The sequence below is a fragment of the Coturnix japonica genome, chromosome 2 (genome assembly GCF_001577835.2).
Source record: "Coturnix japonica isolate 7356 chromosome 2, Coturnix japonica 2.1, whole genome shotgun sequence".
Lineage (NCBI taxonomy): Eukaryota > Metazoa > Chordata > Aves > Galliformes > Phasianidae > Coturnix > Coturnix japonica.
The window spans coordinates 20,581,579-20,600,042 of NC_029517.1; the positions used below are offsets into that span (position 1 = coordinate 20,581,579).

General features: G+C 35.9%; 1 protein-coding gene across 5 annotated transcripts in view; it reads left to right on the forward strand.

Moving 5' to 3' along the window:
- ANKIB1 (ankyrin repeat and IBR domain containing 1) overlaps window positions 1-18,464 on the forward strand; it is a 77,064-nt gene that overhangs the window by 34,238 nt on the left and 24,362 nt on the right. For all 5 annotated transcript variants that reach the window (XM_015853346.2, XM_015853344.2, XM_015853348.2 and 2 more), the window contains exons 3-6: window positions 5,173-5,473; window positions 10,674-10,856; window positions 14,587-14,704; window positions 17,142-17,350. In XM_015853346.2, the coding sequence (XP_015708832.1) occupies window positions 5,173-5,473; window positions 10,674-10,856; window positions 14,587-14,704; window positions 17,142-17,350 (811 nt within the window). The remainder of the gene's footprint in view (window positions 1-5,172; window positions 5,474-10,673; window positions 10,857-14,586; window positions 14,705-17,141; window positions 17,351-18,464) is intronic.

Here is an 18,464-nt window from a genome sequence, read left to right on the forward strand (position 1 = left end):
AAATTGTAATGGTTCCATGGTGTTTCATTGTTGGAGTTTTGTGGGTTTGTTTGTGTTTTTTTTTTTTGTTTTTGTTTGGTTTGTTTTTAATAAATAGGCTGAGTTTAATAATAATCTATCAGAAGATTCTTTACCTTAGAACAGAAATAGTCACTGAATCCTATTTTTTTATTTTTTTTTTATTATTACATACAGATCCTTGGGATGTAGGAGAAGCTTAAGTGTAAGGTGAATATAATACAAAGATGGTAATAATACAAGAAGGATGGTGATAAATATTCAAAAGGTTATCAATAAGAAAAACTCACCAGTATAGAAGCTTTCAGTCTGGCTGAAAAACACTGAAGCAGTCTCCAAGAGATGCTGCCTTAGTGGTGGTCAGCCCTTAAATGAAGTCTAGAAGAGGTGGAGTCAAGCTCCACCCCTTCTGGGAGCACAGCTGAATTACCCTCACCTGTGCTCCCACAGCTGACCTGACACTTGCCTCAGCTGATTAATCAGAGGTTCAGGCTGTGATTACCAGTTTCCCATACACTTAAGAATCTTCAGGAAAGAGAGAAAAACCTGTAAATGCTAATAATTTCCTACTACCATCTAATGAATAAAAGTATCAATAATTGTTGTTATTCAGTGTGGCTGTCAACATCAGGCAAATACTTATTTAAACCAGTCCATACTTCTCTACAGCTATTAGTCATGACAAAAAAGATTAATTGCTTTTTAGAACAGTATAGTTATTTGTTACAGTATGTTTTAAGGGGGTGGAGGGGAAGTTCATATTAATGAAATATCCATCATTATTCAAGGTTTTAATGCATCAGTATTGGCCTGCTGTGTTTGGAAGCAACTGTGGTTTAATTTGTTGTTGATAGTCTTAAATGACTGGGTAAAAATGCTTGGCTTTTTTCTGTATTTTTGTAACTTGTGGCTTATCCATACTTGCTCAAAACGCTGTTAGATTTCACTTACTCAATGTTAACTTTTTAAATAGTGAGCTGAACTTCACTGAGCTTGCTAACTCAAGAACCAGAAGAAATATTCTGAAGGAGAAGCCTGTGCAGATTAGATTACCTTGTTGCTATACCTTTTCTAGTACACCTTGCTTAAAGTAGTGCATTTTGCATTATATGGTATACTAAGTGCCTTGCAATTTCACTTTACAATGGCTTTAATTTTGGTTTTATTTTTGTGATGTAGATATATTTTCATATGTTATATGTGTACATGAATCTATATATGTATAAATGTGTATGGCTATAAATATGTCTATTTTGTAGCATCTACATTGAGAAACAGACGATAAATGTAGCGGTTTTCATCCCTACTTTTATTAAAACCTGATGAAATAGTTGTGTTGATGTTTCTCAGAGTGGGGGAATGTGTCAGTTGTTTATTATTCAAATTCACAGCCTAATTATCTCGAGTCTCTTGCTGCTCTTGTGCAAATATGGATAGTAGTAGGTGTAAATGTTACAGACATTTCTTTTTTGCCACTTTTACAACACTTTTTTTCATGTGTTTGTCACCTCAAGTTTGGATTCTGTAGAGCGCTACAGCTTGATGCAAGATCTGGAAGCTGTAACTAAAGAAAAGTGTGACTGTCTTGTGATTACATGGTATTTCCCATATGCAGTATATTTTTTTTTTTCATTCTACCAGTACATTTCCAAGCAAAATTTAGCTTTTTATACCTCTGAAGTTACAAGCCAGATCAGATGGGTCTATGGCACTGAGCTTTGAAAGTGTTACGCACCAAATACCATTGGTAAAAATGGAACCCTGTCAAATAATGAACGTGTGGGTACAAAACCTATTAATTTACCCTTCTTTGGACATTAGTCATCTTCTCTGAACTTAAAGTCATGGATTTTCAGCCTTGGGCATTCCTTTGATTTTTGGAAATTATTAAGAAAAGAAAAACATGGGGATGCTTTTTATGCTTCCAGAGTCAGGTGATGGTTGCCTTTGCTAGCTCTGGTGTTTGTCATACCCATTTATAAGACACAGAAAGTTAGCAACAAACAAGTAATTGTCCCTATGTAAAATTGTTTTGTTTTTCTTTTTCCCTCACAAACAATGTTTACAGAAGCCACAAAATTCTTCTAGAAAATTTGCTTGTATTTTAAGTGAACATTGAGAGATGCATACAGAAGGCGTTTCTTATTGAAGAGTTTGACTTATTTAGAGATAGTTAGACACTCTTTTACCACATAATTTTCACAGAAGGGCAGATGTTGATGTTAGAAGCATGGTCTTTCATAGAGGTGCATTGGATTTATTTAGCACAGTGATGGTTTAAAAGATTTAAACCCATCCTATGTCTTAATCATAATCATTTGTTTAATATAGATACCTGCAAGTGGGCAGGACTTTATCACTCTCATTTTAGGTTGATGGTTTGACTTGATGATTTTAAGGGTCTTTTCCACCCTAAGTATGATTTTATTCTATAAATATTGATTTTATTCTATAACTTCTCAAAACCAGAGTTTTATTGTACTTTTCCATGAAGCTTAATTTTATGTGAAAGAAATTCATAGCAATAGTTACTCACTACTAAAGCTGACTTTTAAATTAACTCTTTAGAGAGAGTTTTTGGTCTTGAAAAGGGGTGCTGGCTTGACAGTCCTTGCATTTATGCAGAGTTTCAGCCTCTTTCAGAAAATAAGTATAATGTGAAACATCTACTTATTCCACAGCATTTGTATTTGTGCAGTTCTTGAATCTTCTACAAAGGTAACCTATGTAAATCTAAATAGCGGAAAAATATTAGGTTGCAGAATATAGGCATTCTAATATGGATTAAATCTCCACATATTTGGATTATTAAATAAAAGCATCATAGAGTTGTTGGGAGAAATAGAGTAAGTTTTCTAAATAAGTTTAAGAATGTTTTGTAAGAAAAAGTGATACAGCTTTTGCAAGTCACCACAAAAACATTATGCTGTTCCATAATCAGATGCATTGTAACCTGATTCAGGAGTGAATCACATGTTTTAAAATACCACAGCATGGAATTTAAGCGATGATAAAGTGCTAAATAAAAACAGAAAACAGAAATGTACTTTGTAGTGTTACCAAGTCTAGACAGTGATGTTTAGATAGCTAAAGATACTAGAGAAACTTCATGTGATTTGGGAGGTGACAGTGAAGGCCTTCTGGCAATTAAAAAAGCTAAAGCCGTGCTTCAGTGCAGTACAGAAATCACAGACAGGTCTTCACTGAATTTTAAAGTGGCATTTTACTTTGAGTTAAAGAAGTAGCAGCAGTCATTATGCTGGATGTAAAGCGACTTGAGGTGGGAGGAAAAGATCTGGTTAATGAATACCTGAAAGATACTCCTGACATTTGAAGTCTGTGGGTCTCATTAATGCAGCCGTCTATCACATTATGCAGACTAAGTTCAAACTTTGAAATAAATTTTCATTTGATATGAAAGGCAAAGCCCACCCTGCTTGCAGTGCTGAATTGTTTTTGTTGGCTTCACACTCCGAGCAGGCTGCTAGGCCTCTGTACCAGGTGAGGCCTTTCATCTCTGCTCCTCCTTGTGTTTGTCATTAGGAACTCCTACCAAGTGCTTCTGCATAAGAACTGGCATTTTTGGTATCCTGTTGCTTTCCCATAGCCTGCTGTAGTGATTGCAGAAGTGATCTGAGCCAGTTATCGTAATTTCATCTCAGCTCATTCCACATGAATTTGGGGGGGGGGGGTCCGCTATCTTCACAAACTTTCTGTTATATAGATACCTGGAAATTATTTCTTAGATCATGGGACAGACAAGAAGTAAAATGAGATGCTAAATTTATTGGAAAGCTAACTTCTACCTGTTTAGGGAGTAAGACAGCTAAACCCCCTGGGAAACTATCCTCAAGGACAACGGAGTGGATCAGAGCTGGCAGATCTTTCAAGAAGCTTTCCTTAGTGCTCAAGAACTCTCCATCCACAGGTGTGAGAAGTCAGGAAAAGAAGGCCAGAGTCCAGCATGGCTGATCTGCTGGCCAAACCTGAAGGCAAGAAGAAAATGCACAGGCAGAAGAAGCAGGGACAGATACCCTGGGAGGGTTATAAGGATGCTGCTAGGCTGTGTAGGAATGGGGTCGTGAAAAACAGCAAGGGAACCGTTCTCTATCAAAACTTTTCATAAGATCGTAATGGTTTTGTGAAAATTTCATTCTGAGGCACTACTTGGCAGTGTTCCCATGGCCATTCATAAGGAAACAATCTTCTTTCCATTTCCTAACATTCTCCCTCCCTTGAGGAAAAAAAGTATCTCAATATATTAGTATTTTAACATTTGTTATATTAATATTATATGCCTCAAAAGAATAAGGCAAGTTTGGCTTCACAGGGCTCGTATGTTATGGCTCATTTCTTCCATTTCGGAACTGGGTTGTAATTTCTATAATTCGTTGCTGGCAAGAAGCAGCAGAAAGCTATATTGTCTCAGGAGCCGTCAAGAATCAGATTTGCAATTCCAGGAATTGATCTGTTCTTTTCCTCTCATTCCTCAGCTGATCCTTTTTGTTGCTATAGTTTATTGTCCACTGTGAACAGCAACTAAAGCATTCCGAGAAAAGACTTGTCAACCCCTATTATTGGTATAGGTGGACATTTGCTTGATAAAAAGAAATGATCTGTTTAATCAGTCTTGTACCTTAATAACACTTCTTGCAGTACAAGAATTTTAGAAAAAACTTGGCCTTCCAAAATTTACCACCCTCTAAGTAATCAAATGGACTGTTGATATTTCGGTAACTCATCCTGATCTTGGCTATTGTCTCCAAAGAGAGCTCGACTGGATGTAAAATGCTCCCCCAACTTTTCATGAGCGTGCATGAACCGGTGTTCTGAACAGAGTTCTTGAACAGACTGATTTACTCCTGTTTCCCCCAGAATGAAAATAAAAACAATTTGTTGTCTTTGGGAGGCATTAAAACAGTAATTAAAGCAATTTGTGAGCACCATATGGCGTGTAGATTAATTACTTCTTTTTTTTCTTAACATGTTAACATATCTAATAGAAATTATTTAGTAAGAATGAGTATCTGTCACGTAGCTTCTCAAAATCTTGGCAAAAGGAAAAGAAAATTGTCAAAATAGAACCATTCCACTTCAAAAATATGAGAGGAATTGTGTGCTAATTATCTCCCTTCAATTTTCCTTCCTTTGCAGAACTTTCCTATTTGTTAGAGATGGTAACCCAAATAAACGGAATGTGCACAATGAGACATCTATGCACTTACTGTGTATGGGACCTCAGATCATGATCTCAGAAGGAGCTCTTCATCCTCGCCTGACAAGACCCTCCGAAGATGATTGCAGAAGAGCAGACTGCCTGCAAATGATCTTGAAATGGAAGGGAGCAAAGTTGGATGAAGGACAGTATGAACGAGCAGCTATTGATGCTGTTGATAACAAAAAAAATACGCCTTTGCACTATGCTGCTGCCTCAGGGATGAAAACCTGTGTCGAGGTAAAAGTTGATATATAGTCGCAAGTCTTATACTGCTTTCAGTAAATTACATACAGTGTTTCACAAGGCTGTTTCAAGGAAAACAATCTGGTTAACTTTTTAATTGACTGATATTTTCATTAATTGAAAAAAAAAATGACAAAACTAAGTAGCCTGGAACGTAGTGTGTAGAAGACAATGCCTTCTGTGTAGAAGGCAATGAAAAAAAATGGATTACTTTTGTATTAACTTTATGACATAAACTCTTCAGTACAAAATAAACTGGTATAAGCGTACAAAAGTTGGAAATAATTACAAGTCTGTAACAGTGGTGAAAAGGCTGTAAAGGTAGGCCTAGGCATACCTGTATGTATAAAGAGAAGGGAAAATTAAAGTTCTAACACTGTCTGTGTTTCAGGAACAGGTTTGATGTCTTTAATTTACAGTGCCCATCTTTTTTATAGGATGCCTTACATCAGTGCTAGCGTACATCGATATAATTGCCTTTTTACAAATTAAAAATTTCTTTAATGTTTGTGAAAGTAGTGGGTAGCAATGAGTAATGGGAAATCATAACAACTTTGAAGGTCTCCCACCAAGTTTATTTTTAAACTATACCAAATAATGAGAAGTAGTATTTAATTATGCTAGTAATTTAATTGAAAAAACACAATGTAACACACCTAATATTTTCATAAACAACTAACGTTTTCATAAGAGTGTGTACTTTCGCATCAAGAATTCTTCTTGTTTTTGTGCCTTTTAACAAGTTACTACTTTGGTCAAGCAGCTTTCTATAGTTTTCTCCTTTTCTTAAGTGCATTTGTTGAATTCTTTGGAAGACTGTATATAGACTATCAGCACACCTTTTCACATGTGTTTTTGTCTACTTCTGAGATATCTCATAAATTAGTCATATGTACTTTCCTTCAATCAATGCTGTATTTTCCTCATTATTTCCAATTTGTCCAGGTTTCTCTCAGTGATGCTTCTTGTACCGTTCTCCGCTTTTCCATTTTTCAGTGGAGCTAAATTTAGTACTGATGTTACTTTTACCGTCTTCTAACCTTGTATTAATAGAGATGAAAGCAGTAGGTTGCGTATTGTAATAAACAGTTCAGAAATTTCATATTTAAATTCCATCAGGCCTCATGAATAAATACCATCTGGTGCTGTGGATTCATTAGTATTTGGTTTATTGATTTATTCTAGAATTTCTCATGCTGAGACTTCAGTTTGAAACAGACTTTTGTTGGTGTCCTTCATAAAGCATGGGGATCTATGTAGCACATCCACTGAGAAGCTGGATTCCTATCACTGCTGTTTTATGTTAGCTGGGATTGCTTTTGCACTTCGTTTGGTAACTGACTTTACAGACATATCACTCTGTGATGTTTTGAAATTATTTATTCTGAGTTGTTATGTATTTGGCACGTTGTTCAAGACATGTTTAGCCTTATATATTGTGTTTTTTCATTTACCTTTTTCCAGACTGTTCTTCATATTTTCTTCAGCTGGCGACAGCTTTGACTTCCTGTTCCCATATAAATATGTCCTGCTCTTCTATCCTGACACATTCTTCTGATGTCTCTAGATTTTTTTTTCACTCTTTTATTTAGTACCACTTTCTGAAATTAGGCAGTGGATCATTTCAAGGACGTGGACTCTGAAGTACATTTTGGGAATTGGTATTGAGCGCTTCTTTGACTGCAGCATTTTCAGTCAGGTCTTACACATTTCTCTGGGCAAAGTAAGGAGTTACTTTTCCTCTCATACCCCGGCTAACTAATTTGTCTATGATTCAGTCACTTCCAGAGTTTAAAAATTTAATTTACGTATCTTTAGCACAGCATTTTCTTTTATCTGTCTGGGAGACTGAAGTTTCTCTTTGTTTTTTCTACACTTGCAGGATTACTGTTCTTTGTTAGCAGGCTACTTCTATTGTTGCAATTTGGTCAGGTGATCATTCATGCCCTTTGTGTTTAAGACCAGAATTGTATTCCATTGGGATTCTCTGGTATTTGTTGGCACAGACGGTTTATTTATCCATGAACTTCTAAAAAAGTAAAATAAAATACAACATCACCCTTCCAACACCGAGAACTTCTCTGTGGTTCCTACATAATATGTCCAGTGGTGTTGCTTTGTTGTGTTGGTTGTATTCTGCCAAGTTTCCTGATATTATCTGAACATTCTCATTTAAAATTTGTCATTTCAGTTGCCCAGCTTTAGCTGTGCTCTGACTTGAACTGTATGCTGCTCTTTATTTTTTAGCTTTTCATTAGTCCTCTCTTTAAAACTTCAGCTGGTGTCTTTTTATGTCTATAGCCAGCACTCTTTTTGTTCTGTGATTATAAAGATCATCCTTCCTTTATAGTTTTCTGTGCTTCTAATGAATGGATCTGCTTCCCTGTGATGTTTTCTATTCTGTAAATTAAGCCTCTGGCTGTCTGATCCTTTAGAATGAGAAGAGTTTAGAGGATGCTGCTTTTAGATTCTGATATTTAACCTCCAGTAGCACAGCCAAAATCTAAGGCCTTCTCTTCTCTGCCCCATGTAGTCACTGCAAGCCTCATACAAGCAGTTTGTCATCAGCACTTTCCTAGACATTTCTTAAACGTGTCCTGAGTTTCACCAGGGAGGCAGCTCCCAGTCTTTTCTAGATAGATTATTCTCAGATCCAGCTAATTATGTTCATAGTAACCAGACTGCACACAGATATTGCCTTGCTACTCCTGTACACTAGAGTGAAACTTTCCTTATTTGTAAGGTTAAATGATTGACTTAGTGTCTCCTTTGATGTGATTAATTTATAAGTGAGCATCAGGCTTCATCCTAGGTCTAAGTTAATACTGCTTTTAAGTTGATTGTCAACTTTTATTTCTTTTAGATCGGACAAACAGAAATTACGAATTGCAAAGGACCATGTACTTTTCTTTCATTCTGTTTTTTAATAACCACTTGTTTGATCCAGCTGCCTGATAAATTCAAGTCACAGTTGTTCCATGTAGCCTTCCCCCAGATCTATTTATTTCTAAACATTATTGTTCAGAAGATAAATGTGTTTCATGTCAGAAAATGAGGAATACTGTGGCTTAGCACTTAGCAACCTCTTTGAGCTGAAGCTGGTGAAAATAAAATAAAACTCACATGAAATGATCTGACGTGAGTCAGTCTTAAGTCTTCCAGTATTGTCTTTCAACAAGTCTTCCAGTATAGTCCTTCAACATGAACAGCGATACTACATTAGGAAAAACAAGAAAAAGAGCTTAGTAAAAATTTGACAGTAATCTCTGTGGAGTCTTCTTCCAAGTTTATTTATTAATTTTCTCCTTCAGAAGGTGTCTTTTATGACTCTGTTAAATTTATGTTGAAGTTTAAAATGTACAGACAGAATATGAAATTCAAGTTACTAAAATTTTAGCACTGTCAAGAAGTTCAAACAGAAAACAAGGTATGTGTAGGCTGGATATCTTGATAATTATCCTAGTATTATCTTAATTTCTACCTGGTATTCTGCTTGAAGAGAAATATGGTGTCATCCTTGATGACACATATTTCTGCTTTTTACATATCTTTTCATTTTGGACAACATGGGAAAAGTTTTTAAAGAATCTACAAGACTAGGCAGAGATTTCTTATCAGGGAATGTCGTGACAAGACAAGGGTTGCTGTTGATAAAGGAAGGTTGATATTGATAAATTGATAAAGTGTAGGATTGATTAGATGTAAGGAAGAAATTCTTCACAGTGAGGGCAGTGAGGTGCTTGCTCAGGATGTACAGGTAAATTGTGGATGCCCCATCCCTGGGAATGATCAAGGCCAGCTTGGATGGGACTTGTAGCAGCCTAACCTACGTGTTCCTCCTGCCTGTGGCAGTAGGGTTAATCCCTACCAACCCAAACCATTCTATGAATTATTCCAGGTCTGTAAAATTAGCTCTGTATTGTATAGTGACAGCTTAAAGAAAAATGGCGTGTTGAAGATGAAAATTAAGAAGTGATCACAATCAAACAGATGTTGTGAAGAGCAGGTCTTTATGTGGGAATTTATTCTTTTTTAGAAGTAAAAAGAAAATAAGTTTTGAAATTTCCGTGATTGAAGTACAGGATAGAATTATTACAGTCTGAAAATAAGATAATGATTATAGGTTTGGGTTTTATTTGGACATATAGTGAATCGTTCTAATAGTGAGCAATTGTCCTGAGTGCTGCACCATTAGATTTTAAGTATGTGTTATAAAGGCATCAGTGCAAATCAGCAGAATTATGCACTCTTGACTTTTGTATGGCATTTGCTTTGCTTGCTTATATCAGATCAGTTTATAGCAGGAGACAAGTTTGCCAAGATAATGAGGGCAGCACAATTAGTGTTTATTAGCTAAAGACTCCATTTCTGGTGGGTTACTGGCAAGATGCAGTGGCACTATACAAGGACATATTTGATATCAAGCATTCAATAAGGTTAATGTTACCCAGCTTGTGTGCTATTTACTTGTCAGTAGAAAAAACAATTGCTGGTTTTGCAATTGGTTGCGCTAGCTTTTGTTTGCATCATGTCATTTCTTTCTCTTCTGCCCTCAGAAATAAGGTAGGGCTACCAGTGGTGCTGAATGCTATTTGTGAATTAATAACCTGTCTTCTCTCCCTTCCTGGGGATTCTCCCACCTTCTGTCACCATCAGTGGATCACTGATGTAAAGAACAGTGGAGTTATACTCATATGTAAAGAATACTAAGAATATGTAAAGAATATAAAGAATAGAGGTGCCTATAGCTTCATCTTGCTGGGTGCTTGATGATCTCAGGCCCTTCATTTTCTGTGGAGCACTGACTATATCAGTACAGCTGAACTGCAGTGATCAAACCTAGCAAAACCAGACTGCCTTGTAACATATTTCTGTGATTTTTTGGTTCCATGGCATTACAGTAGTATAGTTATAACTATATATTAAATCAAGCAGTAATTTATTTAATAACAGTTACAGTAATTTAATTTATTAAGTAACAGAAAATGAATTTGATGGCTATTTATTTATTCAGTGATAAGGTAATAATATATTTAATGACATAATCTTTGCTTCCCAAAGGTGATCACTGCTGTATTTGTCCCTTCTTTCAGTTTTCCGTGTTCTTATTTTTTTGTTCTCTTCTTGAATGGTATGTCATTTCTTCAGGGCGTTGTTAGAGTTGGTAACTGATCAATATTTACTCTTTTTTCAGCTTCTGGTAAAACATGGTGGAGACTTGTTTGCAGAAAATGAAAATAAAGATACCCCATGTGACTGTGCAGAGAAACAACACCACAAAGAGCTAGCTCTGAACCTGGAATCTCGAATGGTATTTTCACGTGATCCTGAAGCTGAAAGCATTGAAGCTGAATATGCTGCTTTAGACAAAAAAGAGGTCAGAGAATACTTTAAATTTCCACATTTATCACATTTATATTTGTAGCAGTTACGTTATGACAAAATGTTGTTACGTATTCCACATGCACTGTACTGTGTACTGTATATTTGGAAGACATTTAATTTGAACACAGCTCTTTGTATCTTCCAAGTTAAGCAGAGAGAGTAACAATTCTGTTGTCAGGTCTGAAGAGGTTTTATTCTTGCTTTCATGGACTGCCTTGAAAGTGTTGCAAGCTGTAAGTCTAGGGGAAGTGCAGGGAGGCCAATGAGCTGAAAAACAGTCTCCAAAACAAAGTTTTTACAAATTTTTCTTTCATAAGATCACTTTCTGTCTAAAAGTAAGAACTGGAGAAATTCTGAAAAGGAGAATATGTGTGGGACAGAAAAGTAAGAACATTATCATTGATCTGTATAGACTGAGACTGAGTTGAATGTTATAAAAAAACAGCTGAGTGGTGAAGGATTTAATTCTCTTGCTTTCTTCTTTTATAACATTATGCTTGAAGCTACTGCACATCAGAACCTGTATGAAAGACAGATAACAAGGACTGTTATTTTGAAGTCAATTTTTTGAAGAAATGTGAAGTTCATTGACACAAATTTGCTTGAATTATGATGTCTTACTGACTGTGCTTATAATTAACTAAAAGTCTAAGTACGAATATGTAGATAAATCAGTGTTCAGTTGGTCTTCTCCCTTCAAAAGCAGCATGTCCTTACATTTTACTAGTTCAGTCCCCTTTGGCCTGGTAACAAAAAAGTTTGCTCAGGTTTAAATAGGAGTAGGTTCATATCAGCTGAATATTACCAAGGAATTGATGTGTTTATGCTTATAACTGAAACGCTTGCAGTAGCTGAAAAAGTAACTCCCACATACCTTTCTTTATGATTATAGAGGCTCTCAAGCCTATGATGAATACAAATTGAAGAACAGACCCACCTTTCAAGCTTCAGAGCCTGATAGGAATGAACTGTCCAACTTACAGCTGCTAATTCCTTACACTAGTGTTTCTGAAAAACCCATTTCTGACATACACTTATCCAGTCTTTTAAAATCACTTTCTGCTATGGTGATACCTAAAGCATAGATTTTTAGCAGCATTTCTGTTTCACTTCATTTTTAGCATACCTGAAACATTTAAATGAGCAAGATGGAGAGGACTGTTAAAGACAGGTAACAAACAGGCTCTAGTCGCTTAGAAAAACACATTTTCGTCTATGTGTGTTTCTACAAAAAAAAAAAAAAAAAAAAAAAAGAAAGCAACATAAAGCAACATACCAACACACATAATCTGTATTTCCCTATAGAAAATGAAAATGCCAAGTATTTTGAGAACAGAGTATAAAGTGTAACACTCATCACTGTGGGTAGTTGTAGCAAAAAAATCCACCAGTTCATCCTTATAACTGAAGACTGCGTCTTTACAAGCAGCTGCAAGACTTTGTGTTGTAGACTTGAACATTTTTATGAGTTCTGATTGTATGAAGTCTTTGCTCTGAAATTTCCAGATTAAGCTACTTAATAGTGTCAGCCTAAAATTTCCTTTCTTTAGACTTCTTCTGTGGGCTCATATATTGCTTTATTTAAAAAAATAATAATTAAAAAAAAAAAAAAAATAAAAATTAAAAAAAGTATAAAGTTTCAAATATATTCTTTAGAAATGTTTCTCTCACTTAAAAAGGCAAAATTATGATTCTTAAAAACTGCAGGATCCAAAAATCCCTGCTGGGCTGTGTGTGGTGCTCCTGCTGAAATAATGTAATAGTCTGTTCCTCAAGGGAGATAATTGCCAGGCTTTGACCTAGGACCAATCGGTTCAATATAACTTTGGACATAGCTGCAGCTCAGGATAAAATGCTAGTTCCTAAGACATGCATTTATGTTTCAGATTTAACACAAAAAATATTTCTTTTTATGATATGTGTGTTCTGGAAGAAGTGAGGGCTGTTGTGCTGACAAAGCTACTTATTTTGCAGTTATAATTCAAAATGCAGTTCAGATTCTGTCAAGGTGATTTACTCATTGCTCCAGTTTTTGCTTTTTTTTCTTGCAACATATTCATGCAGTTATAATCATCCTGGCATCCAGCTGTTTGTATCCTTGTCTCCCTGACATGTCTTCATAAGTGATCTCTTTTGTAAAAAATTAAGTAGGTCAGTCAAATTCCAGCACTCTGTGCATCAAGTGGCCCAGATTTATTTCAGTTCAAGCATTTAATGTTGAGGTTGCCCCTTAATGTATCATGCATAATTGGTAGTGGTAGTACATACAGAGACTTTGTGGTCTTGGGCAATCAAGATAAAGACCATGACACTCACAGTCCATTTCTCTTATGTTCTTCTTGCTTTCTCCAAAAGGACAGTGACCCATTGCAAATTTGTGGCAGCGTTATTGTTGTGTCACCAGTATTAAGAAATTCCTGTTAATAGTACAGACTAGCAAAGAGAAGAAGTCACTGATGGAATCAGTTATGCTTTTAAATGCATTTTACAAAGTTTATCATAATATCATATAGGAAGTATGTTATGTTTTTAGAGCAGATGTCTCTGAAGAGGAAAAACATTTAGAAGTCGAGGCTTTTCATTCCTTCCCATCTCTCATGCTTTCTGCTTCTACGCAGTATGCTTTTACTTGGACTGCCTACTTCCAAGAGCAGAATCGGTCTTCTTTTTTGTGTGTATGCAAATTCATTTGCATATTACCTGGCACTGAATGGTCCTGGCGTATGTCTATGTAGAATCAGTGTATGCATGGTAAATAATAGCAATGTGTGGTCTGAACTGTCGTTATCCACTATTACTGCTATTCTGTGCTCTTGGTTCCCAAATTGGTAAAGATGGCTGCTGTTTGGTGCCCCAGTTCCTCATTAGTCCAGAGCATAATGCATCTCCAGTATCTTGGCTGGAACTAGTTCAGTATCCTAAAGTTACTTCTTTTTGTCTTTTGATTTTGACTTCTTGTTAATGCTGTAATAAGAGGATGCAAATTCAGACCAGGAAGCCAGCAGTTACCTCTGGCGCTATTGAAGTGTGGTGTCTGTTTATCAAGGAGAATTTTGACATCTTGGTCCCCAGCCTCTATCTGCATTTCTGGTCAATCTTATACTGATCTCTGTACTTCTTATTGCCTCCAAAGATCTGTACTTAATTCTGTTCATAAACTCACCTCTTCTTACTCTCTAATGTCTCAATATATCCTCCTTCTGATGAATGCAAAGTTAATGCATCTCACTCAATTTGTGCATAAAGTCAGAGAATGTGCTTGAAACATATACTGTCCTGATAACCTGCCTTCGGTGAAGTCAATCTAGTCACGCATTCTTGTGTGTGTTTCAATATTTTTTAATTACTTCAAAATTAAATTGTATTCAATGGAAATCCAGCTTTTTTCAAGGGGAATGGGAAGGGAAAAGGAGAATGAGAGAGAAAATACTAGAGTAGTTCATCACTTGAACATGACCTCCAGTTATAATGGAGTACCCTGGAAATATTGTCTTTTGGATTTTGGACTGTACAAAAATCATTCTACAATACTGCAAAATGACAGTGTTTCTATATAGCTTTACATGGTCTGTGGTTTGCACAATAAATAAATTGTTTCATAACTTGCTGCACAGTTGAGATAATTATCAGTAATAATTAACAGTAATTTGAATGTTTTCATGTTAATGTAGATTTAGAGGAAACACTGCTAGGTGTAAATTGTCTTTCTCTTCTTCTCAAAGCCATACGAGGGGCTAAGACTTCAGGATCTGCGGAGGCTTAAGGATATGCTGATAGTGGAAACTGCTGACATGCTTCAAGCACCACTCTTTACTGCAGAAGCTCTTCTCCGGGCACACGGTAATAAAAAACCTTAAAGATTGAGAAAAAACAGTTTTCAGCAAAATCAGAATTACAGTTGTGAGTGTGTTCACTTTTTATTACCAAGGAAAAGAGAAGTAATGGTTAATATAATGACAGGATGTCGTCTACACAGTGTTTCAGAAAGAAGTACATCTGCAGCATTGAGGCAGATAGGAAAGTTGATAGGGAAGTGATTCAGACTGGGAAATATAGTGGAAAATGTTTTACCTTCAGCAATGTGAATAAATATAGCTTTTCTACTTTAGTGAGAAACACAGAAGTAGAACTTCTTTGGCTTTATATATCAAATGAATTCTAAAAAGTTCATTTTTCTTATTTTTATCAGACCATTAGTTTTCTGTCATTACATACTTGTGTATAAAACTGGATCAGAAAGTATTTTTCTTTATTTTTTGTTACAATAAAAAAAGTTTGATTGTTATAATATTTGGAAGTGGCCTTGAGTTTTAATTCAAAGGAGTGTATGTCCTTTTTAGGATTTGAATGGCTACTCTTTTAAGACAGGGTATAGTTTGCTTTTGTATATTTGTAACTGGTGAAATCAGTCTGTATATTTGTAACAGTGAAATCAGTCTGTGCTCTTGTGTGAAACTGGGGTTGTCCAGACAAAAGTATCTCACTGAAGCTGAGTGGAAGCTTTAGGCTTTGATTCAGCCATTCAAAACTTACGCTTACTGAAGCATCCACATTGTTCCTGTATGCCAAAGAGACTACTCAGGCAGTTAATGGTTTCCATGCTTATCACTGTATTGCTGGATTAAGTTTTTGATCCCTGTTATTTTTGAGGGTAAAATAAAAGAGTAGAAAAAAATGAAATAAGAAAATACTCTTGCAAACCCACAAAATATGGCTGACTTTTATGAGTAAGCCTGGTACCTAATGCTTATCTCTGTTAAATTATTTTTGATAGTTTACATTCCTTTTACCATAGCATTAAAGCCAACATGAACTTGTGCCAGTGATTTTCATTGCCAGCATGGCTATATTTAAGGCAGTCTTTGCACATATGTTTTTTAGCGTTAATTCTTCTGGGTATTTATATATACAATATTTGGATGTCACTTTGGGTTCTCAGAAAATGTCATTAGTGCTAAATACTACTAAATGCTTAACTAAGCGAGTAGGCATGTTTTGTGCCCTGCACACTTTGAAGAAGAAAACGATGACACAACTGTTCCAATTGGCAGCAGAGTTCATAGTGAGCCCAAACGCGGTGAGGTTGATGTGAAGTGTACAGAAATGTCTGCCAGCATCTGGTGAGCAGAAACTGGAAGTTGAGAAGAAATCACTTTGCATTGCAAAGGTCATTCCACTGACGTTGCCTACGTGAGGTAGCTGTAATTTAATGCAGTTGACCGTTGTGGTGAAAAACACACAGACCTCTGCAAGTCATGAGAAAGTCAGCTATTTTGCCTGTAGCTGTGGTCATATGCTGGAAATTATTCAAACAAAATTTCTTTTTATTTGAAAGTGGAGAAGGGGTTCAGCACAGTAAAAGGGAAAACTGAGCTATTTACAAGGCATGAGACAGCTGGGAAACTCCTAATAGCAAATTGCAGTGTTTTTGCATTTAATCTTGAACTTCATAAGAGAATAATGTGATGTCTTAATTCACACCTAAGATGTGAAAAGCATTCTTTAAATTTTGGGGAAGATTATTGTTATGTACTACGTTTAGTAGACTAAAGATGCAGTATTTAATCTATCTAACTTGCTGTCCTTTGTCATACTACTGTATCAATTTAGAGATTCGATGTGTATTTTGGGAGGTTTAAGAACTTCCAGTTTTTCCATATGTGTTTTTTCAGCATCGTTCCTGTTTCTCTTCTATTTCATGCTAAAGTAATTGATTTCAGAATAAAGGAGAGGGAATTCAGCAAGTATAACTATTTCATATTTTGCTTACACTCATAATTTAGTAGAGAAAACACAATAGGAACCATTCAGTAGCATGTTTTAACCTTGGCTAATTTTAATGATGCAGTACAAAGAAACTCAAGAAAACTTGTGGCAAATTACATCTATATGTCAGCATCAGCATGCTTCCCTCTCTAAGTCTATATAGCCAAGGTAATATGCAAAATGCTAAAAACATTTGTAATTACTCAGGTTTGTATATGTTGAGGCACCGTGGCTTCAAAGAAATTAAATGAAATTAACTCAAGATGTGGTTTAGCTTAGATAAGTTAGCATCTGATTAGTATATCCTAACCAGTTCAAGGTTATTTTCTTATTAGGAAGGAGGGAACAATCATTATTTGACAGTGGTGGTACTTTTTCTAAGGTCAGGGCTAAGAATACATGTATCTTATTTCAGTTTTGACACAGCATAAAAATACTATTTATCTTCTCCTATGTATATTATGAAATATACATAGCTGCATAATTTCCTGTGTCTTTATATTTATTGAAGACTGGGACAGGGAGAAGTTGCTTGAGGCTTGGATGTCTAATCCAGAGAACTGCTGCCAGCGCTCGGGGGTTCAGATGCCCACTCCCCCTCCAAGTGGGTACAACGCGTGGGATACGCTGCCTTCCCCACGAACTCCCCGCACTACTCGCTCTTCTGTAACTTCCCCTGATGAAATCAGCCCGTCACCGGGAGACATCGAGACAGCTGTGGTAAGTGTATAAATAGATCTGAAACTAACAGGGTGGAAGAGCCTGGATCTAAACATAGCACACCTACATGGACAGGCAAGCCACAGTGTTGTCTCGTTTGGAAAATAAGTTTGCAAAGATACCGAGCCTTTTTCTTTCCAAAAGTGGTGAACAAACAAATTTGCACTTCTAACATTCTATGTAATGGCACAAGTGAATGAGCACGTGGCAAATGGCAAGGACACTTTTCACTTAGTCTGACAAAGCAGAAATTTATCCGGATACGATCACATCATTGCATGTGGCTCTTTCAAGCTTCTCATCTCAGACTTCTCAAGATGTTCGCTTTCATTGTATCCATTTTCCTGAATATACCCAATGCTGTGAACCCTGCCTTCTGAAATCTTTTTCCTTGGAAAACAAAATTCTCTTTGTCTACATTTTGAAATGTCAGCCCACTAGTGTACTGTAAGCTTATCATTACTTTTACTATGTGTGGGCTGCATCAAGCAGTTTAGAAGGCTATTGCAAATTTGAAATATGAAAGTGCCTTTCAGTAAAATCAGTGTGGTTCTTTTGGAAGACAGAGTTCTCTTTTTTATAATCCACAGCTGCAACATTATAAAACTTTTGTTCCATGACCTAAGCATTTTTTCTAGAATATTAGATGAAGCCTTGCAAATGGACTGTCCCTAAACCTCATAATAAAATAAAAAAATTGTGTTTCTGCATGTAAACATTTTATTTCTTTAATCATAAAATGTTGAAAAAGAAACTGTCTGGACTAATGTTATCCTACACTTACTTATATTAATAGTAAAATGTTGTGCAGGAACATTTCCTTAATTAAAATGTGTAACTAAAGACTGCATGCCTTCAATCTTATGTTGTGTTGTTTTTATTGTCATTTATGGTCCCGCAGTGCATTCTGCATAGTGACTGCAGTTCTAGGGCTGATATATCTAAATTCAAATGCAGATTTATACATTTAGTAATTCTGTTTGTTAAAAATCTTGCAAGAAGCTTTCAAAATAATATGTTTTTCTCTGAAGTCACACATACTGGCAGACAAATGAAAAATAGAAGTAGATAAAATGAAAATACAAGTTATAATCCTTCTTTCAGCTTTTGCATT